At 42.4% G+C, this 27,914-nt stretch overlaps 1 protein-coding gene across 1 annotated transcript in view; it reads left to right on the top strand.

The window, feature by feature from the left end:
* Window positions 1-26,580, top strand: part of LOC133042669 (17-beta-hydroxysteroid dehydrogenase type 6) — a 28,805-nt gene extending 2,225 nt beyond the window's left edge. The window contains exons 2-6 of the mRNA XM_061123517.1: window positions 3,908-4,003; window positions 16,122-16,448; window positions 18,859-19,117; window positions 22,830-22,993; window positions 26,124-26,580. Coding sequence (XP_060979500.1) covers window positions 16,136-16,448; window positions 18,859-19,117; window positions 22,830-22,993; window positions 26,124-26,341 — 954 coding nt within the window. The 5' untranslated portion in view covers window positions 3,908-4,003; window positions 16,122-16,135 and the 3' untranslated portion in view covers window positions 26,342-26,580. The remainder of the gene's footprint in view (window positions 1-3,907; window positions 4,004-16,121; window positions 16,449-18,858; window positions 19,118-22,829; window positions 22,994-26,123) is intronic.
* Window positions 26,581-27,914: the final 1,334 nt, after the last annotated feature.

Raw genomic sequence — 27,914 nt, 5'->3', positions numbered from 1 at the left:
TAGTTAAATCTCACAGGAATGATTCCTTTAACCACAAGCAAATGACGACTTCAACGCTGATAAAACGTGTTATAGGACTTTGCAATTGTTTTTTAACCTATTTGATGGATATAATATATGAAATTGAATTTTTTCACTTAAGCTATACATGAACCCACAATATTAAAAGAAATTTTTTTTAATTTTATTTTTTTTTAACACCAAAAGCATTTTGTATTGGGGTATAGCCAATTAACAATGTTGTGACAGTTTCAGGTGGACAGTGAAGGGACTCAGCCATTCATATACACGTATCCATTCTCCCCCACATCCACCTCCCACCCAGGCTGGCACACAAGACCGAGCAGAGCTCCATGTTCTGTACAATAGCAAACCCACCAGATGTTTGATGAGTAACCTGCCAATGCACCTACTGAATAGATTTCTTGTTAATTATAAAGTTATATACATTTTGGGTCGAGCTTCCTCCTTGCAGACTGCTTAAAATAAGGGATGGCAGATTCAAATCAAAACACAACATCAAAGTTTGTTCCTCCCCAGGAATCTGTATTTGTCTGAAGATTGTGGGGACTCTTGGAAGGCTTTTAAGCAGGGAAGAAACTTAATCAGAACTGCTATTTTTAGAAATAAACTCTGGGGACTTCTGTGATGGTGCAGTGGGTAAGAATCTGCCTGCCAATGCAGGGGACAGGGTAAGATCCCTGGTTTGAGAAGACTCCACATGCCACGGAGCAACTAAGCCTGAACGGTACAACTACTGAACCCTGTGCACTCTAGGGCCCGTGAACCGCAGCAAGAGAAGTCATCGCAACGAGATGCCCGCACACCACAACGAGCAGTAGCCCCTGCTTGCTGCAACCAGAGGAAACCTGCACACAGCAATGAAGACCCAGGGCAGCAGAAAATAAATAAATAAAATTAAAAAAAAGAAAGAAAGAACCTCTCAGTTCAGTTCAGTTCAGTTGCTCAGTCGTGTCCGACTCTTTGCGACCCCATGGACTGCAGCATGCCAGCCTTCCCTGTCCATCACCAACTCCTGGAGCCCACTCAAACTCATGTCCATTGAGTCGGTGATGCCATCCAACCATCTCATCCTCTGTCGTCCTCTTCTCCTCCTGCCCTCAATCTTTCCCAGCATCAGGCTCTTTTCAAACAAGTCAGTTCTTCGCATCAGGTGGCCAAAGTATTGGAGTTTCAGCTTCAGCATCAGTCCTTCCAATGAATATTCAGGACTGATTTCCTTTAGGATGGACTGGTTGGATCTCCTTGCAGTCCAAGGGACTCTCAAGAGTCTTCTCCAACACCAGAGTTCAAAAGCATCAATTTTTTGTCACTCAGCTTTCTTTATAGTCCAACTCTCACATCCACACATGATTACTGGAAAAACCATAGCCTTGACTAGACGGACTTTTGTTGGCAAAGTAACGTCTCTCTCTGCTTTTTAATATGCTGTCTAGGTTGGTCATAACTTTTCTTCCAAGGAGCAAGCGTCTTTTAATTTCATGGCTACAGTAGACTGCAGTCATCATCTGCAGTGATTTTGGAGCCCAGAAAAATAAAGTCTGTCACTCTTTACATTGTTTCCCCATCCATTTGCCATGAAGTGATGGGACCAGATACCATGATCTTAGTTTTCCGAATGTTGAGTTTTAAGCCAACTTTTTCACTCTCGTCTTTTGCTTTCATCAAGAGGCTCTTTAGTTCTCCTTCGCTTTCTGCCATAAGGGTGGTGTCATCTGCATATCTGAGGTTATTGATATTTCTCCCAGCAATCTTGATTCCAGCTTGTGCTTCCCCAGCCCAGGATTTCACATGATGTACTCTGCATATAAATTAAGTAAACAGGGTGACAAAATACCGCCTTGACGTACTCCTTTCCCGATTTGGAACCAGTCTGTTCCAATAACCTGTGGAGCCCTGTAAAGGGCAGATAGAAGGGGAAAGAGCAACCAGAGGCAGCACCATCCCAAGAAGCTGTTGTTGGATCCAGGGCACAAACACTGTGGCCTGAACTAAGGCAGTAGAGGTGGATGTGATTGGGTGGACATAAGTGACGAGAAACATTGCGAAGAATTAATGTTGATTGGAGGTAGGGGATGAGGGATGGGTCTAGGATGATCCCCCAGGTTTCAGGATTAGGCAGCTAGTTGGAAGGGAGTTGTTTAGCATCTAGTGGGCAATCATTAAATTTGTTGAGTATCTGTTGAATACATGTAGGGATAGGAAATAACATGAAAATGAGCAGGATCAGATATTTATTTGTAGGAGTGTATATTTAATGTCTATTTTCCTACTAAAATGATAAGTTCTAAGATTTCAATTTTCATGCCAAATTACTCTCCTCTATTAGCTCCAGAGGCTTCCCTGCTGGCTCAGTGGTAAAGAATCTGCCTGCCAATACAGGAGATGTGGGTTTGATCCCTGGGTCGGGAAGATCCCCTGGAGAAAGAAATGGCAATCCACTCCAGTATTCTTGCCTGGGAACTCCCGTGGACAGAGGAGCCTGGCCGGCTGTAGTCCACGGGGTTGCAAAGAGTCAGACGCGACTTAGTGACTAAACAAAAGCAACAACATTAGCTCCAGTAAATAGCACTGGACCTAGCACATAGTAGGATCTCTTTATTTATGGAATGAATGAATGAATGAATTCAAGTGAAAGATGCCCAGCAGGCAGTTGGATATGAGGAGCTAGATGTCAGGAGAGATCTTGACTGAAGGCAGAGACTTAAAAGTCATTAGAATGTAGATCAGGTTGAAGCTGATGATGACTGAGGTCCCCACACAAGGAGGGTGTGTGCATTGAGAAGAGAAGAAGGGCCTGGATAGAACTCTTAAAGATACTGACTTTAAAAATTGGGTGGATGAAGAGGAGCCAGAGAAGGACAAGGAGAACAAATAGAAATAGAGGCGGGAGAGCTAGGAGATGGTGATTTCATAGGAGCCAAGAAAGGAGGGAGTTGTGAAAGGGCGCTGAAGGATTTTATACCGATTCCAATGTGAGGGAAGCATGTGTTTACCCACACCTCCAAACCAGTTCTTTGGATACCAGCTGTGTGTATTACAATTCAACTCAGTCCTGATACTATCTACCCAGCTTCAGGAGACAGGTTTGATCCCTTGGTCGGAAAGTTGCCCTGGAAGAGGGCATGGCAACCATTCTAGTATTCTTGCCTGGAGAATCCCATGGACAGAGGAGCCTGGTGGGCTACAGTCCATAGCATTGCAAAGAAGTGACTGAACATCCATGCCCCCAGAGGTAGTGTCAGATTCCATAGATCCAAGGTTCATCCCACAAGACTCCCTGCACCTCAGATGCCAATCGCAAGCCCAGGTTGTTACCTGTGCTTTTGACGGACTGGCTTTAAATTGAAGGTTCCCACGACTCCCTCCTTGGGTTTGACTGATTTGCTAGAATGGATTAGATCACAAAGTAGCAGCAGGTCTTTTGGAAACGTGTCTGACAGCCTTAAGGCCCAGAGCCCCAGTTCGCAGAAACTGATCTCCGGTGGGCAGTCTAAGAGCGGGCTCTGCTTCCCCATTCCCTGACTCCAGCAGAGGCTCCAACTTAGAGAATGGGGGCTTTCTGGTTTTGCTTTTGACGGTAACAGGTCTGATTCTGCAGCTGAACAAGGCTGGCACTGTTGAGAACTGAGAGAGGTGCTGTGAAAGAGGTGCCAAAGGTTGGGGCGGGCAGCGTGCAGGGAGGGAGAGGGACCTTGCCCGGGGGGGTTCGTGAAGTCCTCTGAGAACTCTCCCCAAACAAATGGTGTGAGTGTGTCTGTGTATTTTGGGTTGGGAATAAAATCTGTTTGGAGAAAGATCTTGATTTTGGCCTATAATTTTCTTAAAAGACCCTTCAACTTTAATTTCTGAAAGAAAATTCATCACCATGACTTTTCTGATGCAGAAGCTGAAACTCCAAGACTTTGGCTACCTGATGCGAAGAACGGACTTATTGGAAGAGACCCTAATGTTGGGAAAGACTGAAGGTGGGAAGAAAAAGGTACAACAGAGAATGAGATGGTTGGATGGCATCACCGACTCAATGGACATGAGTTTGAGTAAACTCCGGGAGTTGGTGATGGACAGGGCGGCCTGGCGTACTGCAGTCCATGGGGTCGCAAAAAGTAGGACATGACTGAGTGACTGAACTGAACTGATGGTTTCCTCTGCTTTTTTGATCTTTATTATTTCGCAGTTTAAATATTGTTTAGAAGTTGAGAGTGATTTTATACTTACACATAAGACCCCTTGGATATGTTCTGTAAACTGGGAATCTTGACAGTGTGGAAAACCAGTTCTTTTTTAGTTAATGCTGGAAGCTGTGGAGTAAGTTCGTGAACTTTTGGATAAGCAAAAGCAGCTTTATGTAACTAAGCCCTGAGAGTGTGTTGCTGAAGCTCTGTGATCTAGTTCTGTCCTGAACTTACCCTACCCCCATTTCCTACACTGAAAATGTAGCTCTTTGCAGTGGGAGTGGTGAAATTTTTTTTTTTTCTCTTTTTTAACCCATGTGACCAGTAAACAAGGGTTTAATAGTCCCATTATTCCTTCTCTCTTGTTACATTTCTAACCCTGTGGAGAACAGAGAAGACGTAAAATTCCAAAGGTAGGTGAAATGAGATGTATATTCACAAATAAAAATTCCTCAGGTAACATTTTTCCTTTCTCTTTGTGGAATCTCATATACTGATATGAAATGAAGTATGATATATATATGTGTATATATACATTTTGTCATATTATACATAGATAAATGTGTATATATGTGCCAGTACATGGCATCAACTACTGGAGTATTTGCTAATTTTTTTCCCACTTGGCAGAGGGATTGAGTCAGCTTTTGGGATGAGATTGAGGTTGGCGAATCTGTTAGATTTTATTCTTGGACAAATGTAGCATCTTCAAAAAGAGTTTGAGGTAATCTATAGTAAAAGACACATGCACACAAAAAAGTTATTAAAATGCAAATGGAAACATAAATAGAAAAAGAAAATTAACGTGCTGAAAGAGAAGAGAGAGGAAGAAAAAAATGCTATTTATGAGGATTAATAGAATTACTATGACTGAACATTAAATTTGGCCTTAAACCACTAAGATAATATGGAAAAATTAGATAATTTAAAAATAGTCAATAGTATATACTATTTACTTAGAAAAGACAAAATCTTTCCTGGTACTAAATGCATGACAGGATTTATCATGTGGGATCTTACACAGTGTATAGATGGACAGTGTTCTTGATAAGAATTTTATGACCAAAAAAAAAAAGAATTTTATGACAGATGCAGAAGTGATTTTCTTCAGACTGTTTCTTTTCTTCTCTTTTTAATCAAGGTGGTATTTTAATTTTTTAATTTGAGTGGAGAACACACAGGTGACAGTTCAATGAATTTTTACAAAATTCGCACTTCTGTTACAGCCATACGGGTCAAGTAATAAAACATGAGCACCAGACAGTCCACTAATACCTTTCTCATTCGTTGAACCCTACCTCCTCCCCAGAGTAACCAGTAATATGATTTGTATTAATATCAACATAGATTAATTTAAAAAGTTTTTTATAGCTTTTAAAAAATATTTATTTTCATTTATTTGGTGCTCCAGGTCTTAGTTATGGCTTCGGGATCTAGTTCCTCAACCAAGGATTGACCCTTGGCCCCCTGCACTGGGAGTGTGGGATTTTAGCCACAGCACCATCAGGGAAGTCCCAACATATTTAGTTTTGTCTTTTAAAACTTTGTGTAGATGGAATCATGTAGTATGTGTTCTTTTGTATGACAGTATTATGTTTGTGAGACTCATGTACCTGTGTGTAGCTATAGTTTGTTTTTGTCACTGCATAGCATTTCATCGTATGAACATACCTCAACTTATTTATCCATCCTACTGTTTGTGCATGTGTGGGTTGTTTCCAGCTTTTGGCTATCACAAGTAATGCTGCTCAAACACATCTTATGGTGTACATATTTTGTTGTGGTTATATACCGAAAATGGAATCTTTGGGTATAGGGAAGATGGATCATTATCTTTGGTAGATAATGATAATTTGCTTTTTCCAAACTGAATGTATTTACTTGTTCAATAGCAATGTTTGTTTGTTCTTGTGAACTCTTGTTTTTTAACTTTTATTTTTGGCTGTGCTGGGTCTTTGTTACTTTGCTCAAGCTTTCCCCCTAAGTTGCGGTGAGCGGGCGTCACTCCTCACTGCGGTGACCTCTCCCTGGGGCGCAGGCTCTCGAGCGCGGGCTCTGTGGTTGTGGCGCTCAGGCTTAGTTGCTCTGCTGTACCTGGAAACTTCCCAGACCAGGGATCGAACCCGTGTCACCTACACTGGTAGGCAGATGCTTATCGACTGCACCACCAGGATCAGTATCTGAATTAAAGATTTAAAAATTGATCTATGTATTTATTTGGACCGCGCTGGGTCTTCACTGCTGCCTGTGGGCTTTCTCTAGTTGTGGCGAGCAGGGGCTGCTCTCTAGTTGTGGTGCGTGGGCTTCTCAGTGCAGTGGCTTCTCTTGTTGCAGAGCAGGGACTTGAAGGTGAACGGGCTTCCGCAGTTGCAGCTCTCAGGCCCCAGAATGTGTGGGCTTCAGCAGTTGTGGCCTATGGGTTTTGTTGCCCCCGTGGCCTGTGGGATCTTCCCAGACCAGAAATCAAACCTGTAGCCCCTGCATTGGTGGGCAGATTCTTAACCACTGGACCGCCAAGGAAGTCCTCAGTTAATGATCTTGGTGCTTTTTTTTCTGTATGAGAAGATGCAAAAATCTGGGTTCATTAAATTTTTTCCACCTGAGATATCTCGAACTAAGGCATCTGTTTTTCCAAAGTAAAAAATGCCTTATCACATTCTTCATCCTGAATTCTTTTCAGAGTGTACTGCCAGTCAATGACTGCAGAGGCTAATGACTTGATCCTTGTAGAACTGGATAGTGGGCAACATTCTTTGTTTTACAAGTAATGCCTAGTTTGTATGCCCAGTGTGTGAACAAAGAACGTCACAATGGATCAGTCCATGAATCCGTGTGTTGTTGATAGACTCACTGTTAGCATCAGTGACTAGACTGATTGAACCTTATAGATAAATCCACGTCTGAAGATTTAAAAGAAGAGAATAAAGGCTATTCTTTATTTTGCCTTGTGCTATATTGCAGAGAGACAGGTCCTCTACCTGAGACTGAAGAAGGTCAGGGTGAACTAGTATGGCCCAGTGTAGTGATAAAAAGCATATAGAAAAGACCAAGGATGTTGCAATGCTTGGAGTTGCACACACTGAAAAAGTGACTCTGACACGACCTGGAGGAAGAGGCAGGGTTCAGGGATAAAAGCCCAGAATGGCAATAATAAAACAACCACCACCAAAGTAATCCTAATAGCATCTAGAAATTACATAGTGCTTTACATGTGTTAACTCACTTAAACTCTCCCAACACATCACTGAAGGGTCCTTTTCCCATTTTGAAGATGAGCTCACAGGTAGAGGACTTCCCCATGGTGCAGCGGGGAAAGAATCTGCCTGCAATGCAGGAGCTGCAGCAGACTGGGGTTCGATTCCTGGGTCAGAAAGATCCCCTGGAGGAGGAAATAACAACCCACTCCAGTATTCTTGCCACAAAAAGTCCCATGGGACGGAGGAGGCAGGCGGACTACAGTCCATGGGGTCGCAAAGAGTCAGACACGCCTGAGCATGCACAATAATAACACAGGTAGAGAGGTTAATTCACTTGCCCCAGGCTACACAAGTAAATGGTAAAGCCTGATTTGAACCCAAGTAATCTGACTTCAGAATACATGCTCATATTCCTATGCTATCCACAAAATCAGGGCTGAGGTCAGGGGAACTCATGCAGATTGGAAAGGAATAAAAGCAAAGGTAGGCAGGGTATTAGCCAAGGGTCTCATTGGTATAACAGACTCCAAAAAAAGTGTTCTGAGAAATGGAATGTGTTCTGGACTATATATATTTTTAATTCAGCTGCACTGGGTCTTCACGGTAGTATATGAGGTCTTTAATTTTAGCATGAGGGCTCTTAGATATGGTCTGTGGGATCTAGTTCCCTTACCAGGGATTGAACCTGAGCCCTCTGCACTGGGAATGCCAGAATCTTAACCCCTGGACCCCCAGTGAAGTCCTTGCTCTGCATAGTTGCTGAAGAGGAAAGTTACAGAAGCCTGAAACACCTCCAGGTTTGGATGTGAGAGTCTTCGGCACATACCAGGTACAGTGAGTGGGTGGGGAAGCCCAGTTTAGCAGCGAGCCTAACCTTGAGGATTGCCAGCCTCCCAAGGACTTTTCCTGGGTTTTTCCTCTCAGTTTCACACCTCTGTCAGGTTTTAATGGTTGCTCTACTGAGAGATAGATGACACAGTATTATGGCTAGTTTTTGCTGGTATTTTCAGGTTTTAGAGAAACCAATCAGGGGTAGTAGTCTATATTAATATTTCTAATATCCATACCAGTGGCTAGTGACCCTGTGTTCATCTCAGATTCCAAGGCATCCAGAGGGGTCAGTTCATGGGGCCCCAAACCTTCCTGCTTCCTCCTTGGGGCCCTGTCACTGAACAGGACCTGGGCTGGTGAGGATGGACTCCGAAGACTGATGATGGCGGGAGGAGAGACAAAGAAGGGACGTCCTGGTGGGTGCTTAGGCAGAGATTAAGCCATCTCCACTTTCTCCTGGAGCCCCTGGACACCCCCTACTTCCCCACACCTTTTCTACCTTTCTTTCCTCCTCTGCTATACTCTCCCTTTCCTTTCATGCTTACATGGCCCCATCCACAAAAACAAACACCGTTCCCGTAGAGAAAAGCTCACTCTGCTAAGTGGGGAGAGCAGTAAGGGAATCTCAGGCAGGGGGATGGCCAGATGAGCTCTACGGTTCATTGCAAACATTCTTAGGATGAAGTCTCCAAGACAGAATAGCCAATGACTTTGCTGTTGGTAAGGAAAAGGCTCAGAGGGAACACCTATAGAGTCATGTTTCCATCTGAGAGTCTTCAGTCCAAGGAGGTGGCTTGGTGAAGACACCTGCTAAGCAGAGCCCAGCCCTCAGTCCTGGCCTGAGACTTCCCCTAGGCTTTCCCTCTCTTTCTCCCAGCCTCTTTAGGCTGTTCTAGTTGTTCAACATTGGGACTGTTGGCATAGGTGGATTTTTTCCCTTATCCTTGGAAACACTTGTTAACTCTTGTCTTTTTGATAACAGCCATTCTAACAGATATGAAGTGATAGCTCGTTCTGATTTTGATTTGCATTTCCCTGATGATTACTGATATTGAGCTTCTTTTCATGTATCTGTTGGTCGTTTGTAGGACTTCTCTGGAAAAAGTCCACTCAGATCCTCTCAGTTCAGTTCAGTCGCTCAGTCGTGTCCGACTCTTTGAGACCCCCATGAACCACAGCACTCCAGGCCTCCTTGTCCATCACCAACTCCTGGAGCCCTTTTGTAATTGGATTTATTTTTCCTATTGAGTTTTATGAGCCCCTTTTATATTTTGGATGTTAACTCCTTATCAGATATACAGTTTGCAGATATTTTCTCTCAGTCTATAGGTTGCCTTTTCATTTTGTTGATTGTTTCTTTGGTTGTGTAGAAACTTTTTAGTTTGACGTAGTCCCACTTACTTTTGCTTTTGTTGCTTTTGGTTTCACATCCAAAAAAAATTATTGCCAAGGCCAACATCAAAGAATTTTCCCTATGTTTTCTTTTAGGAGTTTTATGGTTTCAGGTGTTACATTTTAGTTGTTAATCCATTTTGAATTAATTTCTGTGAGTGGTGAAAATAGGGTCCAGTTTTCTTCTTTTACCTGTGAATATCCCACCACCACTTATTGAGGAGATTATCCTCCCTAGCTTGCCAGTGGCATAGTGGTAAAGAATCAACCTGCTAATGCAGGACATGCAGAAGACAAGGGTTTGATCCCTGAGTCCAAAAGATCCCCTGGAGGAGGAGTTGGCAACCCACTCCAGTATTCTTGCTTGGAAAATTCCATGGATAGAGGAACCTGGTGAGCTACAGTCCATGGGATTGCAAAGAGTTGGACACAATTGAGCGACTAATTGCACACACACGTCCTTTCCCCATTGAGTATGCTGGGCTTCTTTATTAAATATTAGTTGACTGTATACGTGGATTTATTTCTGGTCTCTTGATTCTGTCCCATTGATCAATGTATCTATTTTTATGCCAGTCTATATTACTTTGATTACTAGAGCTTTGCAATATAGTTTGAATTCAGGAAGTGTGATACCTCCAGCTTTATTCTTCCTTCTCAGAATTACATTAGTTGTTCAGGGTCTCTTGTGGTTCCATAAGAATTTTAGGATTGCCTTTTCTGTCACTGTGAAAAATGCCATTGGAATTTTGATAGGGACTGCATTGAATCTCTATATGTTTTGGGTAGTATGTACATTTAACAATATGAATTCTTCTAATTTGTGAATGTGGAATATATTTCCATTTGTTTGCATCTTCTACAGTTTCTTTGGTCAAGTCTTGTAGCTTTTCATTGTATAGTCCTTTCACCTCCTTGGTTGAATTATTCCTAAGTATTTTATTGTTTTTGATACTATGGTAAATAGAGTTTTTCTTTTTTGGATTGTTCATTGTTAGTGTATAGAAATGCAACTGATTTTTATATGTTTCTTTTTTTTGACCCTCAAACTTTACTGAACTTTTTCATTAGTTCTAACCGTTTTTTGTGTGTGTGTGTGTGTGGAGTCTTTAGCATTTTCTGTATACAAGTCCATGTTATCTGCAAAAGGAGACAATTTTACTTCTCTTCTGATTTGGAGCCTTTTATGCTTTTCCTTTCTGATTGCTCTGGCTAGGACTTCTTGTCCTACACTGAATAGGAGTGGTGAGAGGGGCACCTTGACTTGTTCCTAATCTTAGAGGAAGACGTGCCTCCAGTCTTTCACCATTGAGCGTGATGTTAACTGTGGGCTTGTCATGAAATGCGTGCATGCTCAGCTGCTCAGTCACGTCTGACTCACTGCAATGCTATGCACTGTAACCAGTCAGGCTCCTCTGTCCATGGGATTCTCCAGGCGAGAATACTGGAATGGGTGGCCATTTCCTCCTCCAGGGGATCATCCTGACCCAGGGATCAAACCAATGTCTCCTGCATCTCCCGCACTGGCAGGCGGATTCTTTACCACTGTTTCCACCTGGGAAGCCTGAGGGCTTGTCATATATGGTCTTTATGATGTTGAAATATGTTTCTTCTGTGGGGCTTCCCTAGTAGCTCAGCTGATGAAGACTCTGCCTGCAATGGAAGAGATCCCCGTTCAATTCCTGGGTTGGGAAGATCCCCTGGAGAAGGGCATGGCAACCCATTCTAGCATTCTTGGCTGGAGAATCCCCATGGACAGAGGAGCCTGGCGGGCTACAGCCCATGGGGTCGCAAAGAGTGGGACACGACTGAGCGACTAAGCACAGAACATGCTTTTCACGTAGTGACATCAACAGGGCTGTGCTTGAGGAAGGTGACCAGACAGCACTGCGTGGGGGTGAGGAGCGACCAGCACCCTGGGATGGTGAGAAGGCTTCTGTGGCAGGTCAAGCAAGAGGTACTGAATGGTGAAGGTCTGAACAATGGCTGTGACCATGGGAGTGAAGGGTAGGGGACACGGGCTCCAGATACTAGAGCGCTGGACTCTACAGCCTCATCTCTGGCGGGAATGCATGGGGCAACCAAGAGAAAGTGTCAGAGCCTGAAGACTAAAAATGATACAAATAGAAATTGGGAATCCTGGAGGAGAAACAGTTTTAGGAGAAAATATGATGTGTTCTACCTTGGATATATTGACTGTCTGATTCAACATCTGGCTGGAGAGTACTTAAGGAAATTAGATACACATGATAGAGCCTCAGAAAATGGTCAGGTCAAGGGATATAGATATTTGCAATAGTCAAGACATCTCAAGGCTTTTGATTCATGTTCAACGTTGGCTTATGTTTTGGGATTCTACCTGGCCTGGCATATCTCTTTCTCAAGTTTAGTCTTACTGTGTGGTGGTTGAATAGTAATACGTAGAAAGGCTGTGGGTTCCAAGCTTCCTCCTCACGAGGGACATGGATTCTCATCTTTGACTGGCATCAGGAAATTACCCTTTTAGTCTATACACAGGCAGGATGAAGCTCTGTTAGTACAGTGCACCAGAGAACGATGACAGGGCAGAACAGAGGCGGTTGGGGAGAGGACACAGGACTCTTATTGGAGAGATCAGAAAACGTGGGGGAGGGGAGAGAACACGGAGGTAGGGGGAGGAGGGAAAGGGAGAGAAAGAGAAGAGGAGGGAGGGAGCGTTAAATGTCTCTATCCACTGCTTTCTCCCCTTCACTGGCTCCTCGTGTTCTATTCCCCTCTACCTTCAACAGTTCTGGACCTAATTATAAAAAATGATTCTCTGCAACACCAGCTAGGTGTTTCACAATACAGCTCAGTTCTGACGCTAACTACAAGCAGACAACATTAGATTACACAGGTTAAGGGTTCAGTCCTACAAGCCTACTCTCTTCACCCCTCACTTCGGACACCAGTTGCAAGCCCAGATTAGCACCCGTGCTTCTGACGGACGGTAGATTGGAGGATCCAGCAACCCCATCCTTGGGTTTGATTAATTTGCTATAGTGGCTAACAGAACTTACAGAGGGACATTTTCCTTATCTGAACACTGGTTTATTATAAAAGGATATAACTCAGGAGCAGCTAGACGGAAGAGATGCTTAGGGCAAGGTCTGAGCTTCCCTCATAGCTCAGTTGGTAAATAATCTGCCTGCAATGCAAGAGACCCAGGTTCAATCCCTGGGTCAGGAAGATCCCCTGGAGAAGGAAATGGCAACCCACTCCAGTATTCTTGTCTGGAGAACCCCATGGATAGAGGAGCCTGGCAGGCTACAGTCCATGGGGTCGCAAGAGTTGGACACGACTTAGTGACTAAACCACCACTGTGGGGAAAGGACCCAGAGTTTCTGTGCCCTCTCCAAGCCACCTTCCCTGAATCTCTGAATGTTCATCTCGAAGCTCTCTGAACTCTATCCTTTTTGGTTTTGGTGGAGGCTTCATTACATAGGCATAATTGATTTAAATCATTGCATGCTTAGTCGCTCAGTCATGTCTGACTCTTTGTGACCCCATGGACTGCAGCCCACCAGGTTCCTCTGTCCATAGGATTCTCCAGGCAAAAATACTGGAGTAGGTTACCATGCCCTTCTCCAAGGGAACTTCCCAGCCCAGGAATTGAACCAGGGTCTCCTGCATTGCAGGCCGATTCTTTATGGCTGAGCTACCACGGAAGCCCCTTAAGTCATTGGCCATTAGTGATTAAGCTCAGTCTCCAACCCCTGTCCTCTCCCTGGAGGTCAGGAGGTGGAACTGAAAGTTCCAACCAGTTCAGCCCAGTGTAGGACTCTACTGGGCAGTCTTTGTTCAAGGACTCTCATCAGCCTGGCTGAGACTTTCTCAGGGCTGAACTGCAGTTTAAGTTTCTCCCTTTTAAATCCTCTTTTCCTTCTCTTTCTTGTTTCAGACCTGTATTGGCACCTACTCCTGCACTTTCCACCTTTAGTCTCTTTAGGTATTTTCCCCCAGTGAGTGCCTTGCATGTCTGTTTCTGTCTTGGCATCTGAACTGACACGCAGGGATATTGATAGGACCTACCTTAATGGGCTGTTATGAAAATTCAATGACTTGGTATGTATGAAATGCTTAGAACAGGACCTGTAATATAGCAGGTGCTTTGCAAGTGTTAGCTGCTCTTACTATAAGTTTATTAAGCTTTTGATCTCAAGTTATATTTTATCCTCACTAGGAAACCTCTCAGTTCCTGGCCTGGCTTGGAAGCCTCTCCTGAATGCTTCAAGAGCATCTGGCCCTTACTTCTACTATGGTTGGCCCTCCATATCTACAGGTTTTGCACCTGCAGATTCAACCAACCACAGATTAAAAATATTAGGAAAAAAATTTCCGGAAAGTTCCAAAAAAGCTAAACTTGAATTTGCTTCATGCCAGCAACTATTTACATACCATTTACACCGTATTTACAACGAATGACAGGCATTTACTTTGTATTTTCACCTATTTCCATATCATTTACATTATATTAGGTATGGTAAGTAGTCTAGAGATGATTTAAAGAGGATGTTCATAGGTTATATGCAAATGCTATGTCATTTTACATAAGGAATGGAACATTCTCAGATTTTGGTATTTGTGAAGGGTCCTGGGACCAACCGCTCATGGATACCAAGGGATGACTGTATATTGCATTGTTTTCTTGTCAGTCTTTACACTTAGACCCTGAATTCAATGCATAATGGAATCTTGTTTTGTTCACTTTTGTGTATCAGTGCTTACCATTGTGTCTGACTCATAGTGGATGTTGAATTGACGTTGTTGAATGAAAATGATTCAGTGGAGTCTTAACAGATGAGTATTATTCGTCAAATGGATGAGAGCTGGGAAAGAATTATAGAGAGAATTGTATACTGGGGCATGAAAAGCCTGTACTGTGTGGGTTATTGAAAGGTGCTTATTACAACTAAAGAGTAGGGTGCAAAAGAGGGTGGTAAAAGAGGAGGCGAAGAAAGAAATCTGGGACCAGAGCACTGGGGAGACCTTAAAGCCAAGCTAAGGTAAGCATTGCGTAGGCCTTGTGATGTCCCAGTGGGTCCAAACCCATCTATTTTAAGAAAACTTTATTTACGGCTGCTCTGGGTCTTTGTTGCTGCACTTGGGCTTTCTCTAGTTGCGGTGATGAGGGCTGACTCTCTGGTTATGGCGCGTGGATTTCTAGCAGTGCTGGCTTCTCTTGTGGAGCATGGGCTCCAGGCATGCAGGCTTCAGTGTTTGCCGCATGTGGGCTCAGTAGTTGTGGGTCTCAGGTTCTAGAGCACAGGCTCATGAGTTGCGGTGCTCAGGCTGAGTTGCCCCATGGCATGTGGGATCTTCTCAGCAGGGATCCAGCTGGTGTCCCATACATTACAAAGTGCTTCTCAACCACTAGACCACCAGGGAAGCCCCTACACTCATCTTTGACTTCTATCTGTTACTTTCCCGGTGGCTCCGTGTTAAAGAATCACCTGCCAATGCAGGAGACACAGGAGATTCAGGCGATTCGAATCTGATCCTTGGGCTGGGAAGATCCCCTGGAGAAGGAAATGGCAACCCACTCCAGTATTCTTGCCTGGGAAATCCCATGGACAGAGGAGCTTGGTGGCTACAGTCCCTGGGGCCGCATAGAGTCGGAAACGACTGAGGACTGAGCACGTACGTGACTTTATGAGTCATATGTTAGTTCAGCCAGAAACTACAGATTGCCCCCAAAAGGTGGATGCTTCTCTAGAACTACGTATAGAAGTGTAGGCATCTCTGAACATTCATTTCAACAATGCATATGATTGATCTATATTTACAAACTGCTTTGGCTGCAATGTCTCACCAAACTGTTGGGTCTCCTAACTAATCTCTTTGCCTTCATCACACCGCTGGTTAATCCATCCTTCATTCCCACTGTGAGAAAGATCTTTCTAAAGCTAAATCTGGCCCTCTTAGCCTTCAGTTTAATAACTTCTAATGGCACACCCTTGTTGCCTATAAGATAACATCCAGATTCCTTAGTGTGGTTTACAGGACCCCTCCTGGTTTGGCCCTTGACTACTTCACCTTCCATTTCTTCTTCCATATGCTCTCTACATCACCTGAACTGCTTGTAGGGATCAGGAAGTTTTATGCTGCTCACCCCTCCATTCACGTACACATCATTGCTGCCTGGAATGTCATTTCATCCTTATTGACTTTTTGAAATCGTTACCTATTTTATTGGAAGTATTTCAGAAATCATCGCCTCTGTGAAGCTAGGTCTAACTTAGCAGGCAGTGGGGCACCCTCCCTTATAGCTCCATCAGACTGTGTGTACTTCTGCTTGGCACCTACCTCATTGCAATGCAGTTGTTTGGTTACTGCCCTGACTCCTCTGTCTAGACTGTGGCCAGAGGGTAGGACCATATATTAGTTAATACAGAGTCCTAGCACATAGTGCAATGTTGGCACATAGCAAATACTGGTTAAAGAAAAAAGGAAGGAATAAAATGGAAGCTGTCTTTTTCTTTTGAAGGCGGTCCTCTCACCATGTGGCTGCACCTGGCGGTCCTCGTGGGCCTCTACTACCTCCTGCGCTGGTACCGGGAGAGGCAGGTGGTGACCCACCTCCGGGACAAGTTCGTCTTCATCACGGGCTGTGACTCGGGCTTCGGGAACAAGCTGGCCAGGCAGCTGGACCTGCGAGGCTTGAGGGTCCTGGCTGGGTGTCTGACGGAGCAGGGGGCCGAGCAGCTGAGGAACCAGACGTCAGACAGGCTGCAGACGGTGATCCTGGACGTCACCAAGACTGAGAGCATCGCTGCGGCCACCGAGTGGGTGAAGGAGCGTGTGGGGGACAGAGGTATGGGGAAGTTTTTTCTCCTTTCACTTACTCAGGCATGAAGATGTTAACATTTTATGTGCATATATATTACCCATATATAATCTCAAAAGCAGGGCTTGAAAGACTGGCTTTGTCATTTGAAACAGTTGTGATCTTTGGCAGTGTTTCCTTTCCTTAACAATGTTTATATTGAAAAATGAACCAAGTTGATTTCAGGCTGTTATCTCACCTTGCAAGTGAAGTATTTACAACCACAATTCTTTTCTTCACAATTCTTTATGTTTGCAGAATTTTCAAAGGGTTCTTAAGAATTAGCTTCTTCTTCCCTTGGCTAGCATCTAAAAATAGAGACATTCCTAGAAGCCAGGCTTTGGTCGTCTTCTTTTTTTAAAATAAATTTTCATTTTATTTTTTCTAATTAATAGACTGTATTCCTTAGAGCAGTGATAGGTTTACAGAAATGTTGGAAAGCACAGAGTTCCCATATGCAACCCCCCTCTTATAGTTTCTCCTATTATTAACATCTTGCATTGGTGTGGTACATTTATCACACTGATAAACCGATATTGATACATTAGCATTAATGAAAGTCTACAGTTTACACTAGGTTCCACCTTGTGTTGTATGGTTCTATAGGTTTTGCCAAATGTAAAATATCCTGTATTTACCGTTATAGGATGATTCAGAATACTTTCAGTGCCCTTAAAATCCTTTGGCTCCACCCATCCATCTCTTCTGCTCTCCCCACCTCCTCCCCAATCCTGGCAACTGTGCAGCCTTTTACTCTTTCCGTGTTATTGTTGTGCAGTCACTCCGTCATCCCCGACTCTTTGCAGCCCCAGGGACTGCAACACGCCAGCCTTCCTTGTCCTTCACCATCTCCCGGAGCTTGCTCAAACTCATGTCCATCGAGTCAGTGATGCCATCCAACCGTCTCGTCCTCTGTCGTCCCCACTCTTTCCATAGTCTTGCCTTTTCTCAGATGTCATGCAGTTGGAATCATATTGGATGTAGCTTTTTAGACTGGCTTCTTTAATTTAACAATATGCGCCTAAGGTCCCTCTGTGTTTCTCTGTGGCTTGAGTACTCATTTAATTTTATTACTGAATAATATTCCACTGTATGTACTACAGTTTGTTTATCCATTCACTTACTGAAGGACATCTTGGTTGTTTTGAAGTTTTTGGCAATTATGGATAAATCCTCTTTTCTAAAGTTCACTTTCTCTGGATATTATCCAAATCCTCTTTGATCCCCTTCTTCCTGCTCTAGTTGTTTTATGATTCATTAGGACCTGATAATTGGACCTCCTAGATATCTATTCATCCAATGAGTTCTAAAATAGTGATAAAATTATTTTCTTGGATTGAAGAATGTTTATTTTTTTAAAATTTACTTTAAATTTGAAAACTGATTTTAAAATATTACTCCTACCTGAGGATGTTCTTGACTCCAGAGTCAGAAGTTACGGTTAGTTATAGCCTCTGTGCTGCATATAGTGGTTTGTTTCTACTTTACTGTTAGTATTATTGTTAATGTTTTCCCACCTGTTAGAGAGTGTGCTCATCAAGGACGTGGATCTTTTGTAACCGTCACTGTATCCCCGTTTCTTTTTTCTTTTTCTTTTTTTGTTATGTTTTTTTTGTTTTTTTGTTTTTTGTTTTTTTTTTTTGTATCCCCGTTTCTAACATATTGTCTGCTACATGTTAAGGGCTCAACAAGTGTTGATTGGATCTCATTTACCCATAGTTTAATCTATTACCCTTATGCCCTTGATTTCTAAATTATTTCTTGTTTATCACACCTAAATTTCCAACTACTTGCTGGTTTTCCCAACTGGAAATTCTACTGGAAGCTCAAACTCACCATATCTGAAGGAGAACTCTTATTGTCTCATCTTCACCAAATCTGCTTTTCATTTTGGTCCTTGAGACTGATTCTTCTCCTCTCCCTCCAACCCCAGAGCTCAAGACAGGAAGTTATACTTTCAGTCCTTTGGAAGTACTTTCTGTCTCACCCTTAAAGTGATAATATAGCCATTTAATCCAGAAAGAGTCTTTTTTATTAGACTCCCTATCTTAATGGGCTTTGGACTTCATATCTTCTAATTGTGTATATTTTTTGATGCTATAAATACTAAAGTTCAATTCACATTGGTTGGCAAATTCCCTCAAATCAAAAGCTATCATTAGGGTTCTGTTTATCCTCCCTGGATTCCTGCCTTCTCTTTGTTTTTGGCTTGACCTTCTTTTATTTTCTTACTGATAGACGTGTTTAAGATTGAAAGAACATATTTTGATTTGTTTAAGATTGAAAAAGTATATTTTGTCTAGCATTTTTAGCTGCTTTCAGCAGAAAGATTGACCAAGGTAGCAGTCTGTCATTTTTGTCCAAAACTAAACTCCTGCTTTGATTTTTGTTGTTTCAGGGCTCTGGGGTCTGGTCAACAATGCAGGCGTTTTTCACTCACATGGCTGCATTGAGTGGCTGAAGATTGAGACCTGTAGGGATACCCTTAGGGTGAACCTCACTGGTTTGATAGAGGTGACCCTGAGCATGCTTCCCCTGGTAAGGAGAGCACAGGGGAGAATTGTCAATGTCTCCAGCATTCTGGGAAGAATTGCTTTCTTTGGAGCAGTCTATTGTTGTTCCAAGTATGGAGTGGAAGCCTTCTCAGATGTTCTGAGGTAAGACTCTACAGTTAAAACAGTCTAGAAGAGTGGGATGGGGAGGGAGATGGGAGGGAGGTGTGGGAAGGAGGGGACATGGCTGATTCTTTTTGATGTATGACAGAAAGTCACAAAATTCTGTAAAGCAATTATCCCTCAATTAAAAAACTAAAGTGGCAAAGAAATCCCCAAACAAACAAAAGCAACCACTGAGCACTTAAATATGTCTTAGTCACCACTATCTACTAGTCACTAGTCACTTTCACCTATGTTATCTAATTTCATCACTTCCAAAATCTGATATGTTTACTAGATATTATTTCTTCGATAATAATTAAATACTATTGTTTACTAGATATTGCTAGTCTGTTTTATACAGAAAGCCGAGGCTCAGATTTGGTATCTATTCAAAGTTCACCTGCAGCAGCGATGATTTGGCAGACCTGTGTTTCAACTCCAAGTCCTTGTCTCCTGTCACCACACCAGATTTTAACTCTCAAGATATATCCTTGATAAAATTTTATTTCTGAAGAGAGCATGACTGTCCTCTTTCCTCCTGTCCTCGTCTCTTCACGGCAACTCTTTCTGGTGCTCATCTGCTTCCAGTTAACTTATTTCATCCCTTTATTCTGTATATCTTCTCTTTATCTAATCGTTTCTTTTCTTTCTTATAACTTTAGTTTGCCACAACCCTCTAATGGCCCTGCCTCTAACTCCTGGCTTTTAAAAATATCTCATTTCAGCTTCCTGCTCTTCTATCAGCAGCTCCTTCTTTATATAGTTCCCTTTATATTTTAATTTCTGAGACAGAGAATCCTGTTGGGCCTGAGATCATTTTTTTGTGTGTGTTCTGTGTGACACTGCATGGTGTGATTTTTTTGCACTTGCTATCTGTTAGGCACTGCTGTGGGTATTTTACATCTAATGAATCATTTAATTTTCATAGCAACCCAGTGAGGAAGAAGTTATTTTTATCCTTATTGTATGTCTAGGGAAACTGAGGCACAACGGTTCAGTAATTTGCCACGGCCATCTCGCTAATAGCAGGCTGAGCCACTGTCCAGTCCTGAGAGGGCTCTCCTCCCATCAAGGACCCTTCCTGGTCCTGCCCGCTGTAGACATGAGGATGCAGTCACGCGGTGCAGAAGAGTGTGACTCTCCTTTGGCAGAGGCTGACTCTAGCGGCAGCTTCTCTTAGAACCAAGCTACGAATATTACAGACACCATGAATTAACTTCCTATGGCAGTTGTAAGAAGTTTCCACAAGTAATTTATGGAGCATGGTATCTTACAACAGCACACATTTATTCTCTCACAGTTCTGGAGTCTAGGAGTCTGAAATCAGCATCACTGGGCCAACGTCAGTTGTCGACAGGGCCGTGTTCTTCTGAACGCTCTAGGAGAGAATCTGTTACTTGCCTCCTGCTTCTGGTGGCTGCTGGAATTCCTTGGCTTGTGGCCACATCAACCTCTGCCTTTATGGTCACTTTGCCTTCTTTTCCTCTGCCTCTCTTATAAGGACAGTTGTGATTGCATTTAGGATGCACCCAGGTCACCTGCCACAGTCTCCCTAGCTTAAGATCCTGAACTCAATCAAACTTGCGAAGTCTTTGCCACATGAGGTAACATTTACAGGTTTCAGGGATTAGGACCTGATATGTTTGGGAGTCATTATTTAGCTTACCACATGCCATGACTGGTATATATCTAATACAATGTGCATATCATATTTTCTGCTTAGGAAAGGAGTAGGGAAATAACCGAGGACATTTTACATGAGTTGTTACTATATGGCAGGCATCTTTCCTGGCTTCCTGCCTATCCAACATTTTGACCACCTCCATGGGGCTGCGGCCTGTTGATTTACGACCGCTCATGACTCTTGGACTCCTTGAATCATTCCCAGGCCAAGAGTGAAGACATGCCCTTCTAACCTTTACATCATTATTTAGTTCCTTTAGGAAATTCCAGTTTGCCTTAATTATGCTAAGGATAAACAGAAAAAGGAAGTTTTATCCCCCATTTGAGTTAGAGTTTTAAAGGGGATGGTGATGTGGTATGTTGGCAATGTATGAGAAAGCTGCATGGGGAAGTGAAATGCAAAGGGCCAAAGCACCCCTGGCTTGCCTAGCTCCTCCTTCTGCTCCAATGCACACAGGCACCTGGAGAATCATTTTCTGAAGGTCTAACTTGAAAGGTTTTAGGCTTCGGATTGATAAGGGAGGGTTTTCCTTTAGAGCAGTGGTTCTTAACTTTTAGCATGCCTCAGAGTCACCTGGAAGGTTACTTTGGACAGATTGTTGATTCTTAACCCCAGAGTTTCTGATTTAGTAAATTTAGACTTGGACTCAGTGATCTGCATTCTCAATGCTGCATTCCTAGATGCTGATTCTACTGATCTGGGGTCCACACTTTGAGAACCATTCATTGCTTTAGAGGATCACAATGCTTTGTGTTTTATATTCTTATGAAACACTGCTCCAAACCTTTCTCCTTGACATCAGCTTGGGCTTCATCTTCTCTAGAAGGTGCTCCAACCTCTAGAGCAGGGAGCACTCCTCATCACTGTCCCAGAGTACTGAAAGCATACCTCACAGGGTGCACAATGCCATCTTACTTCACTCGGCGAAGGCAGCACTTTGCGTAGTGCCTGATACCCACACAGCCCCCTGATGAATACTTTTGGAAATGTTTTTTGACTAACCCGAATATTCTGGAGTGACCAGTGACTTGTCAATTTAATGCCCACGTCATATTCCACCAATGGCCTCTTGCAGTCTTTGAGCACACTGTAATTTTCACAGCCCCTGCTTCTGTGTGTGCAATTCCATCAGTATGGTATTCCACTCCACTCGTTCTTCACTTGGAAATTTCCTCTTTATCCTTGGAGGCTCAACTGAAACATTTTCTCCTTACTGAAGCCTTCTTTGACTCCCTCAGAAAATCTACATCCTCTTTTCTACTTATGTAGCCCCCTGAATTGGAGAAGGCAATGGCATTCCTCTCCAGTACTCTTGCCTGGAGAATCCCATGGACGGAGGAGCCTGGTAGGCTGCAGTCCATGAGGTCGCTAAGAGTTGGACATGACTGAGCGACTTCACTTTCACTTTTCATTTTCATGCATTGGAGGAAGAAATGGCAACCCACTCCAGTGTTCTTGCCTAGGGAATCCCAGGGACGGGGGAGCCTGGTGGGCTGCCGTCTATGGGGTCGCATAGAGTCGGACACGACTGAAGTGACTTAGCAGCAGCAGCAGCCCCCTGAATACCTTGCCTTTATAATTCTTTTGACTTGTGTTGCAATTATTTGCTTATTTATGAGACTCACTCACTGTGGGCTTTTCAGGCGTGGTGAGCAGAGTCTTAATTTACTGAGATTGTGCATGCAAAACACTTAGCCCAGTAGATACCATAAAAACGTTAATTTTCCTTATTATTCATTGTATTCTTCATTTTTCCAGTGTATAGCACATGGTCGAAAGTGAACAACTCTGTTAAATGAATGGATGTGGAATTGAATGGTTATGGTAGTTTGTATAATCATATCCCAATTATTGCACCTAGGGGTGTATAAAATTTTATTTTATTCCCCTCCTTTTCTTTATCCTTTAAAATATTCAGCAAAGGTGTTTTTATAACTATTTTGTTTTGTTTTCTCCCTGAAAGCATTGAAATTGTGGTATCTTTCAATCAGAGGAGTTAACTTGAATGTTTTCATTTTTTTCCCCTAGGCGTGAGCTTCAACATTTTGGGGTGAAAGTCAGTATGGTTGAACCTGGCTACTTCAGAACAGCAATGACAGATGTGCAGAAGTTCTTAGAGACAATGAAACAAACCTGGAATGAAGCCCCCGCGCATATTAAGGAGACCTACGGACAGAAGTTTTTTGATGCCTGTGAGCTTTTATTTTAATGGCATGATGGATAATCTTGCATGAAAAGGGCAAAGGCGGTTGGTAGAGAGTGATTGGGAGATCTTCTAAGAAGAAATCACCTTCCATAAAGCCTTCCCAAGACAAGAGGGAAGGTTCAGGAAGGTCCCAGTGCCTTCATAGTTGGTGTGGTGATGGCTGCTTGGCTGGGGAAGAGGCCGTACAAGCAGCCTCAGGCCAGAGCTTGCCCTGCCTTGTCACCTGTGGGCCGGGACCCCGGAGCACCAGGGAGGTCTTATGTGGCTGGAGGCGTGGAGCCTCTGGATTTTGTGAGGGGGTGCCCCTCCACAGATTGAAGGGGCTGGTGTGGGAGGCCTGCTTAGCTGATCATTCAGTATTATCTGCTCTTTGGGTAACAGCCTAGCCACAAACTCCACATTTTATTATGAGAGGCGGGAGGATGCATGTAGGTGGAGCGAGGTAACTGGGTTAGGACAGGATTTGCAGGGCACTGTCGGCCACTGCCAGAGGCTGGGCCTCATGTGCAGGCCATGGGAGTTTTGCAGGAGTGAGAAGGTTCAATTTCATGGCGTGGAGGAGGATCGGTTTTGGGGGAAGAGGGAGGGCTGTCCTTTAAGTAGAAGAAAGTCATGCACACTAGTGTGGGGTGCACCTTCCTGGGGAAGGGGTACTTTTTCTTCACATAAAGAATTTAGCAGCTTGCCACGGCCAAAGGGAGCAGCTCTCTTTCCCATTCACAGAAAGGCCCTGGGGCAGGTAGCAGTAGCCCTGGCCTTGACTTTGGGTGATATCTCAGTGCAGAGAAAGGAGAAGGGGAATGTGCACATGAAAGACTCCTGACCTACAGCCCTGTCTTCTGGGTACATCAGGCTTAGGAGGGAGACTCTCCACAGAGGGGAGAAATTGGATCAGGGAAAGGCTCCCCGGAGCACCAGGGAGGTCTTATGTGGCTGGAGGCGTGGAGCCTCTGGATTTTGTGAGGGGGTGCCCCTCCTGAGCCTCTCAGAATACAAAGCTAGGGATCTACGATTCTTAACAAGTCAAGCGGCCAGCTGATCTTCTCAGCTCTTCTCTACCTAAACTTTTGAACTATTAGAGAATTTGTCTCCCCTTGTGGGTACATATATTTGACAATAGAAATCAAAGGAAAAGAGAATTTACTAAGAAGTGGCTTTATGTAAAAGGAGGGATATATGTATTTAATGATTTAAAGGAGTTGAAATTGTTCATTTATTTGTCTCTAGATCAGAATAATTTAGATCAGTGCTATCCAATAGATATATGAGAACCATATATATAATCTTAAATTTTCCAGTAGATACTTTTTAAAAAGAAAAAAAGACAGGTTAAATTAATTTTAATACATTTTACTTTAACCCCATATATATATCCAACATACTATCATTTAACATTTATTATCAATATAAAAGTTATTGCTAAGATATTTTATATTTTTTTCCCTATTAGCCTTTGAAAATTGATGTGTAGTTTACACTTACAGCATATCTCTTAGCGACCCCATGGACTACAGCCCACCAGGCTCTTCTGTCCGTGGGATTTTCCATGGATTTGCTCTGTCCATGGGCAAGAGTACTGGAGTGGGGTGCCATTGCCTTCTCCGCATCTCAATTGGGATACTAAATTTTCCTAGGAAGTACTTCTGTATTTGGATTATTACAATTGATAGTTGCCAGAAGCATTATTCATAATAGCCCCAGAGTGGAAACAACTCAAATGTCTATCAACTGTTGAATGGATAAACAAATGTGGAATAGCCATACAATGGAATATTACTTGGCAATAAAAAGAAATGAAATACTGATACACACTGCAACATGGGTAAACTGTGAGAACACTTTGCTCCCTGAAGGAAGCCAGTCACAAAAGCCCATGATCTATGATTCTATTTATATGAAATATCCATAAAAGGCAATCTGTACAGACAGAAAGTAGATCACCATTTGCCTAGGGCAAGGGCGGGTTGGCAGGAAATGGGAGAGTGATTGCTAATGGGTATAAGGTTTCTTTTTGGGATGATGAAAATGTTTTAAACTTAGACTGTGGTGATGGTTGCATAATTCTGGATAAACTGAAAGTCATTGATTTGTATATTTTATTTTAATTTATTTATTATTATTTGATTATGTCACTTGGCTTGTGGGATGTCAATTCCCTAATCGGGGACTGAACCCAAGTCACAGCAGTGAAAGCATTGAATCCTAACCACTGGATCACTATTGAACTCCCTGATTTGTATAATTGATTTTTAAAAATTTTTATCTACTTATTTATTTTGGCTGCGCTGGCTCTTCCTTGCTGTGCATGGCTTTCTCTTTAGCGGCGAGCAGGGACTACTTTCTGGTTGGGGTGCTGTGATCCTCTCATCGCTGTGGCTTCTTCGGTTGCAGAGCACGGACTTGGCGCACGGGCTTCGGTAGTTGTGGTGGCCAGGCTTAGTTACCTGTGGCATGTGGGATCTGCCTGGACCAGGGATCCAAGCAAACTGAATTCTTAACCACTGGATCACCAGGGAAGCCCTGACTTGTTTACTTGAAATGGATGATTTTTATGAATGTGAATTATCTCAATAAAGATGCTAAAAACTTTCCAATTGAAAAGTAGATTCACATACCTATATTGTTCCAAATGTATTTAAAAATTTCCAATAACAGAATTGAGCTTTAAAATTAATTAAATTTAAAAATTCAATTTTCAGTCATACTAGCTATGTTTCATGTGCTCATTAGCTACATGTGGCTAGTGGCTGTTATACTGGGAAGCATAGGTCCGATAGGCCTAATTCTTGTGGAACTGAAGTGTAGTTAGACTTCTGTGACCGCGTGCAACAGGATCTTAGAAATATCAACAATAAGTTGAGAGTGAAAGTGAAGTTGCTCAGTCGTGTCAGACTGTTTGTGACCCCACGGACTGTATCCTGCCAGGTTCCTCTGTCCATGGGATTTTCCAGGCAAGAATACTGGAGTGGGTTGCCATTTCCTTCTCCAGGGGATCTTCCCAACCCAGGGATCAAACCCAGGTCTCCTGCATTGAAGACAGACTCTTTACCGTCCGAGCCACTAGGGAATCCCTAAACAATAAGATTGGTAACCACCAGTTTTCTTTTTGTTTACAGATCACGACATCATGAAACAAGGGATACTGGGTTGTAGCACAAACCTAAACCTGGTCACCGACTGCATGGAACACGCTCTGACATCTGTGCATCCCCGCACTCGATACTCAGCTGGCTGGGATGCTCAGTTTTTCTTTGTCCCTCTATCTTATTTACCTACATCCCTGGCAGACTACATATTGACTAGATCTTGGCCCAAACCAGCACAGGCAGTCTAAAGAAAAATGATTTGATGGCCCTTGAAATAAAAATCTGCAATTGACGGTGTCTCGATAATCCTAATGCATAATCTGTAATTTTTCTAGCAATCAACTTTCTTGCTTAAATTCATTTATGTGACACCATCAGAGAACCAACATGTTAATGTTATAGATAATCAAAGCTTACTCCCTTTAGCTGCTAAATCTGTACTATTTTAGCCATTTTTGGATGACAATATTTCCAAAATGCATCAATCTTCCTTGCCCTGTTAGAGTATACTAAAAAGTTTAGCTTGCTTTGATGCTATTTCTTTATGTAAGTGAATCACTGTTCTGTGCTGTGATCAGCTGTTGCTCAGGTACTATTGAGAAACGTGGGTCTGTTAATTCTTACTTGAAACGGGTTTGTACTTTGGTACTTTTAATAAATGATTAATTTCATCTTCTTCCTATTAGCCAGCTGTTTTTGGGTATGTTTCTCCTTTATTTAAAAAGAACTGATTATTAATTTTTAAAAATTTAAAAGTAATGTAGTTATTAATTTAATATAGTTAAATTTAAAAGTAATATATGCTTAGTTAAAAATTCAGTTATTACTCAAAAGCTTAAAAATGAAAATATAATTGTTTCCCACCTGCATTGCTGCTCCTCAGAGATGAGTGCTTTTGACTTTCAGGTAGTTCTTCTGGTATATATCACTGTATTTTTTAATAATATACTTCATACCATTATTTCTTGATTTATTAATATTAGATGCTTTTGATTAAGTTACTGTTAGGATAAATGAGAATTTAGCTCTTTACACCACTTTCCTGACCATTTTCTTTATCTCCATACTTCTTTCTTTTTTCTTAAATTTATTTTTTATTGAAGTATAGTTGTATTACAATGTATTAATTATTGCTGTTCAGCAAAGTGACTCAGTTATACATACATATATATATATATATGTATATATATATATATATATATATATATATACTCTCTTTTTCATATTCTTTTCCATTATGGTTTATCACAGGATATTGAATGTAGTTTCCTGTGCTATACAGTAGGATTTTGCATGTTACCAACAGAGGATTGGGTAAATACAGTGGAGTATTACTTAGCCATAAATGGTACACACACACACACACATATATAATGGAATATTACTCAGCCATAAAAAGAGTGAAATAATGCCATTTGCAGCAACACTGATGAACCTAGAGATTATCATATTGAGTGAAGTAAGTCAGACAGAGAAAGACAAATATGATATTGTTCATATGTGAAATCTAAAAAAAAGGTACACTTGTAAATCCATGGCTGATTCATGTCAATGTATGACAAAAACCACTACAATTTTGTAGAGTAATTAGCCTTCAACTAATAAAAATAAGTGAAAAAAAATTAAAAAAAAAGGTACACATGAACTTATCTACAAAACGGAAATGGAGTTACAGTTGTGGAGAATAATCTTAAGGTTACAAGGGGGTGAGGGAGGGAGGGACAAATGAGAAGAATGAGACTGACAGATGGTCAGTCCTACACATAAAACAGAGAACGAATAAGGACTATGTAGCACAGGGAGCCCTACTCAATCCTCTTG

This window comes from Dama dama, chromosome 3, assembly GCF_033118175.1.
Source record: "Dama dama isolate Ldn47 chromosome 3, ASM3311817v1, whole genome shotgun sequence".
Taxonomy (NCBI): Eukaryota; Metazoa; Chordata; class Mammalia; order Artiodactyla; family Cervidae; genus Dama; species Dama dama.
This window is presented reverse-complemented; position numbering and strand designations above follow the sequence as displayed.